The following is an 18,608-nucleotide window of genomic DNA, read 5'->3' as shown; positions in this document are numbered from 1 at the left end:
GCCCAAGTTGATTAAGGTGCCGCTGAGATACATGCCGTCTATCACGACATAAAACGTACACAACTGCGGAGAGACAACGCCACGCCCCATCCGCCGCCCCAGTTCAGGGGAGTCGCCAGAGCCGCCCGGGCTCTCCGGGCCGCCCCGCCCCGCCCCGGGCGCCTCCGCGCCCACGTGGTCCGGCGTCCGCGCGCAGGCTCGCGGCGCCGGCGCTTCCGGGTTGGCAGCCGCCGCGGCCGCGGGGGCGCAGGGGCCCCAGCCCGGGCGGCGCAGGAACCCCGGCGGCGGGTTCTGCGGAGCGGGGCGCCAGGGCGGGCCCGGCGCCAGTGCGCCCGCCAGGCCGCGGGGTGGGCCGGGCGCCGCGAGAGGTAGGTCCGCCCCGGGCCCGCCAACCGTGGGCGCGGGAGCTGCGGCCGCGTCGAGAACTGCCCGGCCATACGCTCCCCTGTCCCGCTCGAGGGGGCCCGCCGGGCCGGGAGTGGGGGCCCAGCCATGCGGGCCCCGGGCTCCGGGGGAATCGTCCGCCCGCCGCGTTGTGCGCTGCCTGGCGGCCAGCCTGGGCGATCGTGCCAGCCCTTCCAAAGCGAGGCCCGGTGCGCCTTCGGTTATTACCCAGTTGCAGCTACCCCCAGATTCATTTCGCTCGTGTACATTTTATTTGCTCCCTTTTCCTGTTTTCACAGACAAAATGGCTAATGCGTGAAATCGAGACACTAGTTTCCATTCTGGTCTGCGTGCAACTGTGGAAAGTTAGTGCCGGGGAAGGACTTTCAAGATGCTTGATTGCCATTCCTTCATTTTACAGAGGAGAAAGCAGACCCCGAGAAGTAACATGGATGTTGGAAATTCACCCAACTAGGTCATGGTATAACAAGGGTGAGAATGGCAAGCTAAGTTTTTAAGTCGACTTCTGAAAGTGGTCAATGGTCAAATTCATTTAACAGTGTGAAGCGAGTAGTAGGTTCACTTGGGCTAGGTTTAACCTGTTAGATGATGCTTCCTCCTTTTTAATCATTATTTTCTAATTTCAGGCTTCGGGCTTCTTGGCCTCTAAAGAAAATGGCAGAAACGTCATCGGAGCCTTCTGGGCAGCTCGTTGTACACTCAGACACTCACAGTGACACTGTTCTGGCCAGTTTTGAGGCTCAGCGGAAGAAGGGCTTCCTCTGTGACATTACGTTAATCGTGGAGAATGTGCATTTCCGGGCTCACAAAGCCTTACTCGCTGCCAGTAGTGAATACTTCTCAATGATGTTTGCTGAAGAGGGGGAGATCGGCCAGTCCATTTATATGCTGGAAGGCATGGTTGCCGACACATTTGGTATCCTGCTGGAGTTTATCTACACCGGTTGTCTCCAGGCCAGTGAGAAAAGCGCAGAACAAATCCTGGCCACCGCTCAGTTCTTAAAGGTCTATGACCTGGTAAAGGCTTACACGGATTTTCAAAATAATCATAGCCCCCCAAAGCCAACGACTCTGAACACTGCTGGCGCTCCAGTGGTGGTGATTTCTAATAAGAAAAATGATCCTCCGAAACGGAAGCGGGGAAGACCGAGAAAAGTGAACAGTGTGCAGGAGGGGAAATCACAGCTGGCTGCAGAGGAAGAAATACAGCTGAGAGTAAACAATTCAGTTCAAAATAGACATAACTTTGTAGCGAAAGAGGGAGACAATGTCGTACTGAATGAACAGATTCCAGCGAAAGAAATGGAAGAGGCTGAGCCTGCCTCTGAGCCACATAGAGGGGAGGAAACGCCAGCTGAAAAAGATGAGAACTGTGATCCCAAGACCCAGGATGGGCAGGACAGCCAGAGTCGGTACAGCAAGCGGAGGATTCGGAGGTCCGTCAAACTTAAAGATTACAAACTTGTCGGGGATGAAGACGAGCAGAGTTCAGCCAAAAGGGTCTGTGGAAAGAGAAAGCGCCCGGGGGGCCCTGAGGCCTGTTGTAAGGACTGTGGCAAAGTGTTTAAGTACAATCACTTTTTGGCAATCCACCAGAGGAGCCACACGGGTAATTATACTTTCGCAGCTTAGTGGAGCTTGTTTTGGAGGGATGATGATAGCTTTCATTGATTGTGCCACTTCCATGTGATGGGCATTATAATGGGGCCTTTACGTACATATTACTGCAGTTAGTTCTTACAACAGGCCTATGAGATAGGAAATGTTATCCCCATTGGACAGATGAAGAGACCAAGTCCTAGAAATAATTTGCCCAGGTCATCCGTTTAGTGACAGAGCTGGGATTTGAACCCAGGTAGCCTGATTGCAGAACCCTGTTCTTATTTGTGAGTCATTGGTTCCAGGCTTTAATGCCCGGGTGTCAAACTCTAGCCAGATTTACTCTGCTTTCTGATTCGTGAACATTCATCTTGACTGTAGCTATGCTTTTGCCCAGGTCTGTGGGGACAGCTTGTTCACTCAGCCATTTAGCTTTAAATGTCTTCTTTTTGGTCCCTCTGGCCCAGCGCTGGCCAATAGACCCTTTTGTGAGGACAGAAGTGTTCTGTATCTGCACTGTATATGGTGGTTGCTAGCCACGTGCGATTTTGAGCTTGACATGTGGTGTGACTGAGGAACTGAATTTTTTATTTTAATTAATTTAACTGGCACCATATTGGATAGTGCGGCCCTAGCCAGAAATCCCTTCCTCCTTTGAGCCCTCCCTTACTTAACTCACTCTGCTTTGGGTCGGGTTGTAGTTACCAGTTAAATACCCCTCAACCTAATTGTCAACTTAAGTATAGGGACTAGTAGTAGTTAAGGCTCCTCTCGTCCAGCAGAGCTAGCCCTGTGGTTCTCAACCTGACCACCCAGTAGAATCACCTAGGGCGCTTCTAAAACCACCAGTGACTGGGCAGCAGCCCCAGAGCTCCTGATTTAATTGGGGCCTTGGTGTTTTTGAAAGATGGGTTGAGAACCTTGAACTCTGGTTCTTTAAACAAGGTAGACACTTGGGAAATATTTGTTGAACTGTAATAGAGGATAGTTGAGAGAGTTAAATAGTTCTCTAACATTTGTTAGGGAAAACAGCATGTAGGATGTTCCCTTTTGCCCCCAGTATTCTGAAATTTTGCAGTGACTCACTTTAGCGTGGGTCTGTTTTTGTCCCATTTCAGTGGCTACCCGTAGATCCATACAGTTTGGAAACTCCTGTCTTTCAGTTCCTTCATGGATGGTATCTCCCGTCAGTTTTCTTTGCTCTCTCTTTCTAGAACTCGCTGGAATTTGGATGTTGAACCTCTGGACCCACCCTCTAAAGTCCTTACCTCTTAATTCCCATCACTTTTGGCTCTACATTCTGGGAGATTTCCCCTTTATCTTTCTACTCTTACTGTTTTACTTCTAGGAGCCCTTTTTCTCTAAATTTTTTTTTTTTTTTTAGTTATTGTGAATCCTCTTTTTCGTTCACAGTGTAGTATCTTCCCTCTGTGAGCAGGTTAATAACAGCAGTCGCTTGTTTGTCAGTTTTTACCGTTTTCTTCCCCTTGGGCAGCCTGTTTTCCGCAAGTTGCTTTTTTTTTCTGATCTGTTTCAGCTACTAAAAGGCCTTCCTTGAATGGTGGTTTTAAAAAAAATCACATTTAATCCTATGCTGGAATGGTTGACTGCTAGCTACTGGCCACCGCGTGGGTGTGGAGCGGGCCTGTAGACGGCGGCCTCACTGGGGGTGGTGTGGCTGGACCCCACTCGCTCCCCAACACCTGGCATCCCAGCTGCAGCCCCCCTACCCTGGCCCACCACGTTCCCGAAGAAGATGTTCTGCCCTCCCACCTGAGGCTCTGGGCCTGCCTGCCAGTGTCTGGAGCGGGAGCAGGGGAGAAGGCTGGGCAGTCTCATCACCCCCAATATAAACTTGGACTTGCCGTCCCTGGGGCAGTCCTACTCCACTGTGCCTGGAGACCCTCAGTCCAGAGACTGTTTGTTTTGCCTTCTTCAGAGAACAGCCCCCATCCTTTGTTGGGGAGTGGGCCAGTCTTCTGGCTCCTTGGGCCTTGTGGAGGGGGTCTAAGTGCCTTTGACACAGATGGTCATTTGTCCCCCAACCCCCACTTTCAGAGATAACAGGTGCCACCGATGGCTGAGCATTGTGGAGGCTCTGTCTTAGGTTGTAGCTCAGCACGCCTCGCTGCTGGCGTCGGAGTCATCTGTCCCGGCTTGCCAGATTTTATTGCTGATGTTTTCTCTCCTGTGCTGGGCCTTTGGGATATGTGCCTATTAAGAGAAATCCCTTGATTGTCGTTTTAATGTAGGAGGAAACCAAGATGTGCATGTTCTTGCTCACACCACGCTTCTGGGGCTCTCATTCCAGGGGAGCGACCTTTCAAATGTAATGAGTGCGGGAAAGGCTTTGCTCAGAAGCATTCCCTGCAGGTCCACGCCCGGATGCACACAGGCGAGCGGCCCTACACCTGCACCGTGTGCAGCAAGGCTCTCACCACCAAGCACTCGCTGCTGGAGCACATGAGCCTGCATTCAGGTACCTGGACTTGCACCCGAAGGCCACCTGCCACCGGGTTCCTGGGCTGGACGTTCCCATGGTCAGAATGGTCTTTTCTCAGCCTGGTGTCCTCTCCCACGTGGTGTCTGCCTCTGCCAGACCGTAGTGTAGAGTTGTGCACGGCGTTCTGTTTTAAACTAGGGCTTATGAACCAGCTACCGGGAGCTCAACGTACACACGTTTTAACTCCCAGAGCTTAGGATTATTTTACTTTGGTGACTTTGGGGGAAACTTGAATTCTCCAGTTCTGCTCCAGTCCCCACCACTCCCTACTGCCTTACATACCTTTGCACATTTATGGTACCGTGCTTTGACTGAGGGCATTTGGGTATGGACGCAAGTCACTTGTTATCATTCATGGAAAATGGGGACCTGGGCCCACCGTTTTATTGTTGTTTTTGCATGTTTTAGTGTCTTGTTTTTTATTTGGCAGGACAGAAGTCTTTCACCTGTGATCAGTGTGGAAAATATTTCAGCCAGAAAAGGCAACTAAAGAGCCATTACCGAGTTCATACAGGTACAATAAAGAGAGAAAATTTGGATTGGTGGGGGAGAAACATAAATACAAATTACTTCTGAAACAGTAGGGTCATACTGTGGAAAATTGTATTTAGGGAAAGAATCTTAAAAAGCAATCTAAATTAGATGTCCTTGTGTTATTCTCTACTACCTTGTAATTTATATTTAATTTTATACTACAGTTTTGATGCCATACACAGAAACCCTACAGAATTGGTATCTTTCAGAAGTGCCACTTGACTAAGATTGGTTGTTAATGGTGCCTAGACCGAAATATCCCCACCCCATAGCTGTCAGTCCAGGCTTTCTCCCACCTAGCTTTTTCTCCCCTGCCAAATGATAAATAAATGAGGGGTTGGGAGTGACACTTGGCGTCAACTGGCCACAGTCGCACCAATGCTTCCAGGGAAGAAGAAAATTACTTTTAGGGAGATTGGAAGGGTCCCACCTCTCCTGGGGAAGTAGTGAGTTGAGATGCATAGGAAAATATGAACTGTTACCAAATTAATAAAAAAAATTACTGTTGTTTTAATTGAAGTACCATATTTAAAGTGATTATTTTTCAGGGAAGTGCTTTAATACAAATCACTGAAGAAATGCAGGGAGAGAGCGCATATAGGCACTGACACTTTTTTTATTGTTGCGACAAGGCCACGCATTACCGGAATGCAACCACTGCCGTCGCAAATTCATGGATGTGTCTCAGCTAAAGAAGCATCTACGAACACACACAGGTACAACTCCCATCCTGTCCTTCCTTTCTGGTACACTTCACGTTCTCAGAAGAGCGAGAATGAGCCCTCTCCTCAGGCTCCATTTGTTATAAATCAGGTGGGAATTTTAGAAGACCATTTAAAAGTCCAAGGCAGAAGGCTGTTGACACCATTCTGTGGGGAGATCCCATCTCTTATTTCTTAGCAACACAGAGATGGCTTACTGAGCACTATTCCTGGGTGAAAATTCATTTGAGGGGCGCCTGGGTGGCTCAGTCGGTTGAGTGTCTGACTGTTAATCTCAGCTCAGGTCTTGATCTCAGGGTTGTGAGTTCAAGTCCTATGTTGGGCCCCATGCTGGCTGTGGAGCCTACTTAAAAAAAAAGAAAAAGAAAAAAAGAAAATTCATTTAATACCACAAAATAGTACAAGTCTGAGTGTGGTTCTGTGTTTCACTCCTAGTGTACCTCAGTGCTGAAGATTATGGAGAGAACTTTTTTCAAAAAGAAAGTAAAATGAAACACACACAGGTAGCATAAGCACTGAGGGTTTTCCCACTTCCTCCCCTAGAACCAGTACTTACAACTTAAGCATTGCTACCTCCAGAAAAATCAGCTTCAGGGATAAAGAGGAGGCAGGATCGATCAGGGCAGGTCAACTTCTTTAATTTAAGAACAGCAAAGTAAAAGTGCAGGTCTTTTAGACCTTTTGGTAAGGAGCACTTCTTAAAAATGAACCTGTTAGATTTTTCTAAGAAAAGCTTCCTCCTGCAGTTTGGTTCTTTAATGATTCTGTTAAATTGTCTACTAAAATTATATATCAGATTGGTTTATGCTGCTTTGGGCATTTTTTTTAAAACACAAATTTTTCTCCTTAAATGTAATTTGTTTTCTTAAAATAAGTGTCTCATAGGGTAGGAATTCTATGAAGAGGGATCTCTATACAATCTTTCTACAGACATTATCATGAATAGGTTCTGTGACATTTAATTCATCCATTTAACACATATTTACAGAACAGCTCCTGGGTCCCAGACACCACTCTCTCTAGGTGCTGAGGCTGCAGCAGTGAATGAGGTGGCCAGAGCCCCTGCTGTGGACCAGGGAAGACAAGGAAAAAGGACTCCATAGCATGTTAGGTGGGAGTCAGTGCTGTGAAGAACTAAACGCAGGGTAAGGGGGCAGGATGTGGGAAGGGGAGCTGCCCTTTTCCGTGGGGACTTGTCTGAGAAGGCCTCACAGATGGGGGGGAACACCTTGAATAGAGATCTGAATGCTGTGGGGAGCGAAGACAGCCATTGTGCCTGCCCAGGGGAAGAGCATCCCACGCAGAGGGAACAGCAGGTGCAAAGCCCTGAGACACAAGAGTTTCCACCTTGCCAGAGAAATGCCAGGAGGCAGTTGTGACTGAGCCTGAGACAGGGTGGTGGGCATCAGAAGGCTTCGGGTAGGTGCAGAGCAGAGGCAACTGGATGGAATCTGTGTAACAGGCCTCTCAGCCGAGCTGCTGAGGCTCGGGCCTCAATCACCTGAGAAGCTTTAAAAAAGAAAAAGCCTGGTCCCAACCCCAGAGATTCTGACTGAATTAACCTGGGGTAGAGCCTCGGAACTGCTCTGTGTAAAAATCTCCTCGGTGATTCTGGTGTGCACTCAGGCTTCAGAACGTTGGAGGCCACGGTGAAGACTGGACTTTTGTTCTGAGCGAGAAGACTTTAACGAGAGCAGCGAGATGATAGGACTTAGAATTTTAATAGGATCATCCCAGCGTCGTGTGGGGTGTGGTGAGCCACAGGTGGAGAGACCCATTAGCAGGCTGTTGCAGTAATCGGGGGCTCGTACAGTGTGGTGGCCGTGGAAGTGGTCATCAGTGGCCCTGTCCAGATAGATTCTGAAGGACTCTGTGTTCTTGGAAAGAATGTCCATGATTTCAAACATTCGCTAACAGAAAGACTTTCTGAGATTGTCAACCCAGATGGCATTGAATGGCAGGGCGAACATCGTTAGTATATTTCCGAAACGGAACTTGACATGACAAGCAGGTCCTCGTCTTTGGATCTGGAGGAGCAGCAAACACACTGAGGTCAGCGCGGGCCCCAGCTCTGGTTTGGGAGGCTGTGGAAGGAGAGCGGCAGTGGCCTGGTTTTCACCTCTGGAGTGGTAAGAGCTGCTGATGCGGAGACGCCAACTCACCCAAGCTGCCACCAGCGTCCTCCACCTAGATGGAGCGTGGAAAGATGTCTAGCGTGAATTTTCCGGGAGAGGCTATGAAAGGGAGGCCGCACTTCAAACGGCACCCGTCCCCGGCTGTTACCTAGTTAAGCGGGATTTTGTTCTCTCTTCTTTAAATTCATAGCTCCCTTGCCTGCGTGAGGACCACTTACTTTTGTTTCCAGAGGACACGACAGTCTGTCGGTTGTATGTGCAGCGTACAGACTAATGCTGAATAAACGGTTCTTGAAGCTTCATGAATTCCTAGTGGAGTCTGGAACAGTCATGCTTTGTGTGGGCCTTAGTTTCCACCCTGTGAAATTCATTCAGTCATCAGGGATTTCTGGAACAGTGTGCCAGGCCTGATTCCAGGCACAGGGGTACTAGGATTGGACGAGCCCACAAAGTCTCCTCCTAAGAATGGGGGAGATGGACAATAAACAGCACGCACAGTCTGTGAGGTGGGGCTAGCGCTGTGGGGAAACGGACCCGGAGAAGGGGACTAAAGAGTGTTGAGGGGCGGGGGACAGTGCTTTCGGTGGTGATGAGGCCTCCTTGCTGGGAAAGTGACGTTTGAGCAGAGGCTTGAAGGCGGTGCAGGGGGTGAACCACACTGGGAATCCCCTAGGCAAGACATGCTGGGGGAGGAATGGTGGGGGCAGGAGCCCTGGCCGGGGCTTGCTCGGGGTGGGGTGTCCAGTGACTCTCCACCGGGCCCGTGAGCTGAGCAGTGAGCAAAGGGAGAGTGCCTGGTGAGGTTAGAAAAGTTTGGGGCAAGGACCCGGGGGGGGGGGGGGGGGGACAGATGTGTGATGCCTCTAGGCCTAGGGCTTTGGTTTTTATCTCCGGATGGGAACAGGGAGCCTTTGGAGTGTTTGCAGCAGAAGTGTGAAATGAGCAGACTGCCTACAGGGTCACTGTGGTTGCTGCATTTATTGTGGACAACAGGGAAGCTGGAACAGAAGTGGGGAGACCCGTTCGGCTGCTGCAGAGACAGTGGTGGCCTGGACTGGGGGGTTGGCAGTGAAGGTGGTGAGATGTGGTCAGGTTCTGGATACACTGCAAGGCAGACATAAATGTGAATTAATATGCAGGTCACCCTAGTGGACCAGTGTCCCCAGGAAGGTCAGGTATGAGAGTTGAGTTATCTCAGGGTGGGCCGTACGGGAGTAAATGTGGTGTGTTCTTTTGTTTACTGTGTATAATCATCTACCTCCTTGTTTCAGTTTTTAAGGGAAGGAACCATATCTTACACTTTCTCTGTATCCTCTTGGCACTTAGCATACAGTGCTTAGGTACATAGTAGGTGTTTGGTAAGGGCTTCATTCATTCGTGCTCATTAAGGAGTCAAGTGGTATTGCCTTTTTCTTTTCTTAATATTGTGAAAATGTGGGGTGATTTTTGCTTTTCACTTTGTGTTGGATGTATATTTCTAAACAGTGTCCCTTTTTTAGGTGAGAAGCCATTTACTTGTGAAATCTGTGGCAAATCTTTCACAGCAAAGAGTTCTCTTCAGACCCACATCAGAATCCATAGGTAAAGTTTTACAGATATTTTTTTTATATGGGAGTCCTCATTCAACCCTGGTGTTCAGTTGGGTGACATGTTACTTATACAGGCCTTCTCCCCAAATTATTACACGGGTAGAACTTTCTGTGTAGCTTACCATATTTTATCTTTACAATGAAGCAATTCCTAACTTAGGCAAAATCAGGAAAACTGGTTCTGGCCAGCAAAAGTTTGCATTACTGATTTCATTTCTTGAATTTTTATTTTGGGCTGGGGGCTGATCCAAAGTTTAAATCTTCAGTCAAAAATAAATATTAAATCTGATGTTTTCTGAATAAACATTTTTGTTCACACATTCAGATTTGATTCAGTAATTCTTCTAAGACAAATAACTTCTATTACTAACTAATAGTAACTTCTAAGACAAACTTGGGGTTTTTGTTTTTTGGGTTTTTTTGAGGGAGTGGGAAAGAGAGGGAGAGAGAACCTTAAGCAGGCTCCACACTCAGCATGGAGCCCCACACAGGGCTTGATTCACAACTCTGAGGTACACGACCTGAGCCGAAATCAAGAGTCAGAAGCTTAACTGACCGAGCCACCCAGGCGTCCCTACTCACGTTTTGAATATTGAAGTCAATCACATATACTTAAATTTGGCCACAGGAATCTAAAAGTTGGCAATGAAAATGAAAACAAAACAAAAAGGAACTTTATGTGTGTAATATATAAATATTTGCTCTCTTATCTAAAATACGACTGTAGCATCATAAAATGTTATCACATGTAGCCCAGCCCCATGCACCACCCTTTCTCAGACAGCAACCCCGCCTCGTCTTTTTTCCTTTAGGATCAGAAACGGAAACCCCCGAAAGTGGTGACTTGCTCTGACTCCTTAAGCTAGCAGAAGAACCCATGGCTTATGACGCCCAGTCGAGTTAATTGTCCTCTACTCTTGACTTCTTCTCCCTAAATAATCAGGAAGTAATAAGCAGAGCCGTTTGTAAAGTCAAATGTGTATTTTTTATAGAGGAGAGAAGCCCTACTCCTGTGGCATATGTGGCAAATCGTTCTCAGACTCCAGTGCCAAGCGGAGACACTGCATTCTGCACACGGGCAAAAAGCCCTTCTCATGCCCCGAGTGCAACTTACAGTTCGCTCGCTTGGACAACTTGAAGGCCCACTTGAAAATCCACAGCAAAGAGAAGCCCGCGCCGGACGCCAGCGGCGTGTCCGGCAGCCCTGACACCCAGGAGGTCAGGAGTATTCTTCAGCTGCAGCCCTATCAGCTCTCTGCCTCTGGCGAGCAGGAAATTCAGCTTCTCGTCACCAATTCTGTACATAACATCAACTTCATGCCCGGCCCCAGCCAAGGACTCAGCATCGTCACTGCGGAGAGCTCGCAGAACTTGGCGGCCGCGCAGGCTGCCGACCTCGCCCTGCTCACGCAGCAGCCCCAGCAACTGCAGAACTTCATCCTCGCCGCCCCTCAGGGCCAGACGGAGCACATTCAGGGCCTCGACATGATCGAAAGCCAGATGGAGCCCGCACAGCCCGAGCCCGTGCACGTCATCACGCTCTCCAAGGAAACCCTGGAACACCTTCACGCCCAGCAGGAGCAAACCGGCGAGCTCCAGTTAGCAGGTGCTCCGGGTCCCGCTCAACACCTGCAGCTGCCGCCCGCGCCGGCCCCGCCCCCGCCCCCGCCCCCGGCCGCCCCCCACGGGCCCCCGGCCGCCCCGCTGAGCCCCGGGCAGAGCTGACCTGGACGCGCCTTGCGGCCTCCTCTCCTCCGCACGAGCCAGCTGCGCGCTGCCAGGCAGGCTTTCGGAGACGCTCGGCTCGCAAACAGCCTCTGGACGGGGGAGGGCGAGCGGGCAGGCCTCGCGCTTTGCATCCCGGCCCCGAGGTGCGCGCGTCCTGCCTCGCGTGCAGTCCCGGTGGGGATTTAGCATTCGGTACTGATGAACGGTTTTCATTTTCCTCTACGACCTCTCCGAAAGTCTTGGGTCATCTTGCTTTGGGGGCATTGAATGAGACTTCTCTAAGCCTTGAATGTCCAGGCCACAGGTCTTGCTGACCTTTCCAGTTATGTTCTGTAGAACAAAGGAAGCCCTATATTGGTTGAGTTGGGTAGAGTGGTTTGTTCCACTTTATTTTTCGTACGCAACACAATTGCTTCTACAAGATAAGTCACGGCTGAATGTGATAGAGGACAACCTTGGAGAGTCTGTCCTTTTAATATCTTCTAAGCCCCGAAGACCGAGTCACTGTCAACATTTAATCTCTGTGTGGTACAGTGGGCTCTTTGTGTCCTATTTAAGGTAGATTCAAAAACATATAAACTAAAAGTGTATTTTAACTCAAAATGAATATAATAAAGTCTACAAAGTACAGGATTATTTTAAAAATTCTGAACTCAGCTTTTCTGAGAAACATGGATTTCCTTATTTTTTAAAAGCAGGTTACTGAAAAAAGTCTAAAGTGAAATCGGATCAAGACATTCAGCCCATAAATTCTCAATTTTTGTCAGCAGTGATACTTGTTTGATGAAGTTAAGACTATTTCAGTTATCCTGGAATATAAAATTTTATTAAGTGTAATTTAAGTGTCAGATATACTGAATTCTAATTGATCCTGAAAATGGTCTGTGTATTGTGTCTGATAACTTCCTGGAGATGGGACCTTATTATACTATAGATTATAGTAGGCTGAATCTCATAAAATAGACACCTCATTTTAAAAAGTACATATTTTTACCTAATCTTAAAAATAATTTGAACCTAAGAGCCTTAGTAACCTGTCTGTAATTGTGGTATGATTTTAAATAATTGTGAAAAGTTGAAATTATGTGTGGGTTAGGTTTTCAAGCCCAGTGTACTTTATTGAATACTTTGATTGCTTTCTCTTTAATGAACTGAAAAAAGAGAATGGGCACTAGGACATCTAAGTTAACATAATGCGGGTAGAGAATAGGGCTAATCTACCCTAAAATTAACAGGATCTTGACATCAGTTACTTTCTTGCTTTAGACACCTTAATTTCTACCTGAATCAAGGTTTTTTGGAGGTTAAAGTAATAGAATTCTTCAGGTTTGAGAGAAGATGAAAGCATTTTTTTCACATATTTGCCAAATTCTGTTTTATTATAATTCACAAAATTTCCAAAATGTGTATCTTAACATGTATCAACCAAAGTAATGTTTAAATCAGTCCTGACTAGAGCCAAGATACAATTTTTATAAATACAGTTATGACCCAAATATTATTTCAGGTTCTTAGTCATTTAAACTATTTACTTTAACCTTAGTCTTAAAATGCAAAGTTTTTACCAGCTTTGCAAAGCTTACAGGCCCACAGTTTCTCCAGGAGATACACAGTATTAACATAAATGAATTTTTAACTACTCACTCTGGAGAGCTGGAGAATTATTCAGGAAATATGGTCACATAAGTCAAGTTTAACTAGTTTTATGACAGTTTACCTCTGCATTAGGAGAAATAGAATGTGGGCCACATGTAATTTTAAATTTTCTAGTAGCCACATTAAAAACAAAGGTGAAATTAATTTGAATAAAATTATTTAATCCAACATGTGCCAAATACCATTTCAACATGTAAACAATATAAAAACATATATTAATAAGATATTTTATATTCTTTTCTTCATATTAAGTCTTCAAAATCTGGTGTGTATTTTCTACTTATTACACATTCAGTTTGGATGCTAATGTTCTTTGGACGTACTTGATCTGTATTTAGAGTTCATACAATTTACAGTTGAAAGCCTAGATTCACATACAGTTGCAGACATACTTAATTTCTTTTCAATAACTGAAACATTATTGCTTTAACTTTACATTAAAATTAAAACCCGGGGCACCTGGCCAGCTCAGTTTGAAGAGCATGCAACTGTTGATCTCAGGGTCATGAGTTCAAGCTCCACGTTGGGCATAGAGATTACTAAAAATACATATATATATATATATATATATATATATATATATATATATATATACACACACACACATATATATATATATATACGTATATATACTGAAAAAAAAACCCACCACCAGTTTCTCAGTCACACCAACCACATTGCGAGTTCTTGATAAACTACGTGTGTGGCTAGTGGGTTCTGTTGTGAACAGGCTTACCTGTTTTTAACTTGAGAGCCTGTCTCAGCCATAAAAGTATCTTCTGGAAGAGTTCTGGTTTGTTTGATCAGCTGTGAAAGGGAAAGGAGGAAATGAGAGCTTCATAAATCTAGTCTCTTCTGTGTCCCAAATACACATTCTGCCCTCTGAAATCCCAAATTCTAAAGTTCAGTGCCTCTGTACCCAAAGGAAATGTCATGTACATAAAAATGTTACTATTGTGTGAGAAATTGCCAGCTCAGTGTTTCACAACTTATTTTGTACTAGTACAGTTTTTAAAATTGTTTTGACAAATGCAGAAATACAAAGTGTACTTCATAGGAAATAGAATATTATGCTTACTGAAGTTACTAAAATGCACCTTATCACTTTCAAAAATGAATCTTTGGTTTTCTCTCAGTAGAGGGCTAGCCTTGGGAAAACTCGAGCTCCTGCCATCAAAATAAGTTATTTATTCATATGCTTGCATCTGCTGCTTTTTTTTTCCTCCAGGTACTTAGGCACCATACCCAACATGGGGCTTGAACTCATGACCCTGAGGTTGAGAGTCATTTGCTCTACCAACTAAGCCAGTGAGGCACCCCTGCATCTGCTTCTTGAAACTCTTTCTACCTCTACTCTATTTTCGGCAGTTGGTTCCTGGGTTCTAAGTGTTGTGAGCAACCGGTTAAATAATGCTAAAGAATATAATGATATTCTCATGCTTACGTTCAGTTTTCATAAATTGGACCATACTGTCTGCCACTTACTGAGTCTTTACTATAGGCCAGGAGTGAAGCCAAGTGTGTTAAGTCTGTATTTTAGTGCTTCTCAACTTTCTTCTTTGTCGTGGCACACGAAGTAGGACTTACACAGCAACCTGCGATCAGGGGACTCCAGTCACCTCTGGCCATGACTGGCATATTGGCTTGCGCGGGCTGCCGTAACAGATACTACGGACTGGGTGGTTTAAGCAACAGAAATATAGTTTCTCAGTTCTGGAGGCGAAAAGTCCAAAATCAAGTTGTTGGCAGGGTTGGTTTCTTCTGAGGCCTCCTGACCTCTTTCCTCCCTGTGTCTTCACATGGTCTTCCCTCTGTGTGTTTTGTCCTAATCTTATAAGGACACCAGTCAATACTGGATTAGGGTTCACCCTAATCCTAATGACCACATTTTCACTTAGTTACCTCTCTAAAGGCCCTATCTTCAAACACAGTCACATCCTGAGGGTACTGGGGGTTAGGACGTCAACATGAATTTGGTGGGGGACACAATTGAGCCTATAATAACCAGCATCTGGAATGAGGAGGAAAGCAGTGTCTGGGAGGCATCTACAACCTGAATGAAGCACGGTCTTATTTTACTTAATCTTCGTGACATTTCTATGGGGTAGGTAATGTGCCTATTTTGCAGATGAGAACACTGAGGCCCAAACAGATGAAGTGTCTTGCCCAAGGTCACACAGTAATTGGCAAAGCCAGACTGATGCATAGGGCCAGCTGATTCCACTATGCTGCTTCCACCAGATGGGCTTTCCATCACCAGTCTTTTGATACTTTAAGCTGGATTTCTATTTACATATGATCTGCTTGATGTAATCGAAAATTTTTGACTAAAATTGAGGGTCTGAGGCACCTGGCTGTTTCAGTCAGTAGAGCATACAACTCCTGATCTTGGGGTTCATGGGTTCAAGCCCCATGTTGGGCATAGAGCTTACTTAAAAATTGATCTGTCTGACATTTAGCACACAAACTTTTTACATAAAACAATAATTGTAAAAGGCACATAGTCCTACAGAAATGATAACTACCATATTAATATTCATATTGGAATTTTACTACTATTGATTTAAAGCTTAACAGAAATTTACCTGTTGGAAGTTACTGCTAACATGAAAATGTCTTAACATGAGCTTCTGTGAGCCTTTTTTTCAAACTCCTGACTGAGGATATTTTACGTTTAGGGCAGACTTTTTTTGGTGGGGGAGAGGGGGCGAGAGAGTGCGCAAGCAGGGGAGGTGGGGGAAGGCAGAGGGAGAGAAAGAATCTTAAGTAGGCTCCATGCCCAGCTTGGAGCCTGATGTGGGACTCGATCCCACAACCCTGAGATCATGACCTGAGCTATAACCAAGAGTCGGACACTTAACCGACTGAGCCACCCAGGCACCCCTTGTTTGATTTTTGCTACCCTTATTTGTTAAGCCTTGAGGTGAATTATTATCCTCACTTTCAGACTAAAATAAGCCTAAATTCTTAAGAATTGAAAGAAAACTCTTGGTCTTACTTTTGTAAACAGCAGGCTTGGAGGAATGACCCCGAAAAAATCCCCCTTGCCTTTTGTAAATAGCAGATGTCAAGGAATGACCTCTAAAAGAAGCAGGAATGTCACTGTGATAGTTTATCTAGCTTTCAAATTCTTTGCACATAATTAAGCAACAAACACTTGTTGGCTGTAATATATATATATAATATATATATTGTATATATATAACATATAAATACACTGTTTATTTAAAATCCTTGTCACTTAAAATGTTCCACAGTAGGAGAGCTTTTATTTTTTTTTTTTTAAAAGATTTTTTTATTTTTATTTGAGAGAGAACACGTGAGAGAAAGAGAGCGAGAACACGAGCAGTGGGGAGGGGCAGAGGGAGAGAAAGAAGCAGGCTCCACACTGAGCAAGGAGCCCAATGAGGGACTTGATCCCGGGACCCTGGGATCATGACCTGGGCTGAAGGCAGACGCTTGACTGACTGAGCCACCCAGGTGCCCTGGAGAGCTTTTAAACTAAAGTTCATTAAATAATATTTTCAACACAAAATGTAGGAACTTGAACGTGTTTAGGTAACATTAGCAAGACTTTGTAGCCTTTCTCTTTTCTCTTTTTTTTTGTTACATGAGTCTGAAAAGTACTACTATATCCAATATGACATGCAGAAAGAGGGAAAAATTTGAGCAGGGGTTAAGTCAGGGAACTAACTTCCTTGGTCTTAGAGTACGGGTTTATTATTTATTTTGAATTTTAGTATCCATAGATTAGCATCTTAATATCCAGTAGATCATTTAAAATACGGATTTGAAGATTTTCCAAAAGAATAGTTTGGCTTTTGGTTTTAGTTCATAGTATTTTTATCCTTGTTGAACGAAAAGTTAAACTGAAGCTGCCTTAGGCTAAATTGGAGTTAAAAACAAAACTCTACATTTTAAAAAATCTCCCTCTCATAGATAATCCTAGTATGATTAAGTGGCTTCTGGACAAATTTTACCTATAATCTTAGTGTTTGAAGTATAAAAGCACTCATTAACAAAAACACAGGGAAGTATTTAAATTGATCCTGATCCTACGTGTATTTTTAATCTCTGTCCCCTGTGTTACCTTGGTCTATGAAATCAGCATATTTTCATTTCTGGAGACAGTACTGGAATAGAAAGCAGCATATAGAGGAATAAGTTTGCAGGGATGAGTAGAAAAGAATGAGGGACCCAAATTTTTGGTTCACTCAGTCTTGTCAGCTGAGAGAGAGAGCTAGAAGCCTTTCTTGATAGGCGCCCCCCCCCCCCCCCCATCCATCCCCACCTGCTGTCAGTTTCACCTCAAACTATTTTGAATCCACCCACCTCTCCCATCCCCACTACTACATCATCATCTTCTCTTGCCTGGGCCCCTGCCAAGGCCTGACCCAGCCTTTCTACCCCCACCCCCCACCCCTTTCTCCACTGGCAGTGGTGATCAGTTTGGGCTCATCACTGTGCCTTTAGCGGCAAGCAGAGGGTCTTGCTAAACGAATGGAGATTGTGTTATTAAGGCATGATCATGTCTCTGCTTAAAATCCTCCTCAGAATAAAATCCAAAACGCAGCTTCCTCTTGGGCCCCTTTCCCATTCTCACTTCCATCCACACTGGCTTCCTTGCTGTTCCCCAAGCACACTCAGCAATACCCTGCCTGAAGGCTGGAGGCAGGTGGTTTCACAGGCTTGGAAGGTTTCAGCCCCTACTCTGTCGGACTAATGTCTGCTCATCTGTCAGAATTCAGTGTAAGTGTCACCTCCTCGGGGAGGCCTTCCCTGACCATCTAATTGCAGTCAAGCCACGCTGTCCTATCTGCTCACAGCACTCTACACTTTGGACTCCGCTCATAATTATATTGACATCAGGAACTGTGTCCGCTTGGTCCCACTGCAGCCATAGCTCCCGGCCCAGGACTGTGGGTGTGCTCTCTGACCTCACAGACCTACTGGTGGAAGGCCGTATCCCAGGGTGGCTGAGACACGTCACCTGCAGTGCAAGGGATGGCACTGCTGGGACACAGAACACAGTGTGGGTTAGAGGAAAGGGATCCTGTCTTAATGCCTTGGGGTTTGGGCCTTTGAGTCTGTACATTTCTTAGAGTGACCAACATTGAATGATAGGATTTTAGAATTGAAATGGGCTGAGGAGGTTGAGTTATTAAACTGCCTCCATTTAGAAATGATAAGGCTCAAGCATGGTGGTTGGCGACTTTTTCCAAGGTCACACTAAGCTAGTGAAGCAAAGCTGGAATCTGGCCACACCTGGATTATAGACCAGTAGACTCTTCATTGCTTTATGCTCCAGTGTGTATCTTTAATAGGCAGAGAGTGAAACTCGGAGTCAGCAGATTTTCAGCATTGAAGTCATTATTCTGTGATCTTTTTTAAAGACAAATTTTACCATTTATCATTCAGAGGGCCACATACTCCTGTTTGGCTGCAATGGCAGTCACTGAGTCAAGGGCCAGATCCTGTTGGGCCTTTGCAAATACACTGATTCGGACCAGCACGTTGTTGACATCTGCTCATGAAAGGGAAGTGCATGAGGTGATTCTAAAAGCCTGGGAGCCCATTTCCCCTGGACTTTAGAATACTTTTTACACTGTGTATTTAAATATGGGTGTGGCTGATTTGGGGCACATTCATTTCGAGCCAAATGACAAGTCACACTCAAGAGCTAGGAAGGGCCCCGGCTGGGAGGCTGCCCTAGTTTCCTGAGTGTGACCTGGCTGAA

The 18,608-nt window shown here is 45.8% G+C and overlaps 1 protein-coding gene across 5 annotated transcripts; it reads left to right on the top strand.

Moving 5' to 3' along the window:
* The first annotated feature begins 287 nt into the window (after window positions 1–287).
* On the top strand, window positions 288–11,923 carry ZBTB24 (zinc finger and BTB domain containing 24). 5 transcript variants are annotated; one of them, XM_034991786.1, is made up of 8 exons: window positions 288–368; window positions 684–876; window positions 1,032–2,014; window positions 4,316–4,483; window positions 4,938–5,021; window positions 5,674–5,757; window positions 9,398–9,479; window positions 10,480–11,923. In XM_034991786.1, the coding sequence occupies exons 3-8, from the start codon at window positions 1,060–1,062 to the stop codon at window positions 11,210–11,212; spliced, it is 2,106 nt and encodes a 701-aa protein (XP_034847677.1). In that variant the 5' UTR covers window positions 288–368; window positions 684–876; window positions 1,032–1,059; the 3' UTR covers window positions 11,213–11,923. The 5 variants fall into 5 exon arrangements, 4 of the variants coding, with proteins under 4 accessions (XP_034847677.1, XP_034847680.1, XP_034847681.1 ...); XM_034991789.1 differs by having other exon boundaries at window positions 10,300–10,571; XM_034991790.1 differs by lacking the exons at window positions 9,398–9,479; window positions 10,480–11,923 and adding an exon at window positions 6,752–8,204.
* The last annotated feature ends 6,685 nt before the right edge of the window (window positions 11,924–18,608 follow it).

Source organism: Mirounga leonina, unplaced genomic scaffold, assembly GCF_011800145.1.
Source record: "Mirounga leonina isolate KUSES-001 unplaced genomic scaffold, KU_Mleo_1.0 Mir_53, whole genome shotgun sequence".
Lineage (NCBI taxonomy): Eukaryota > Metazoa > Chordata > Mammalia > Carnivora > Phocidae > Mirounga > Mirounga leonina.
Note: the sequence above shows the minus strand (reverse complement) of the source record. Positions and strands in the feature narration are given on the sequence as shown.

Bases quoted from the DNA above. Each gene is read 5' to 3' on its own strand.
- ZBTB24 (XM_034991786.1), top strand. From the start codon at position 1,060: ATGGCAGAAACGTCATCGGAGCCTTCTGGGCAGCTCGTTGTACACTCA. The intron at 2,015-4,315 runs GTAATTATACTT...CTCTCATTCCAG, and splicing joins CCACCAGAGGAGCCACACGG to GGGAGCGACCTTTCAAATGT. The intron at 9,480-10,479 runs GTAAAGTTTTAC...TATTTTTTATAG, and splicing joins ACCCACATCAGAATCCATAG to AGGAGAGAAGCCCTACTCCT.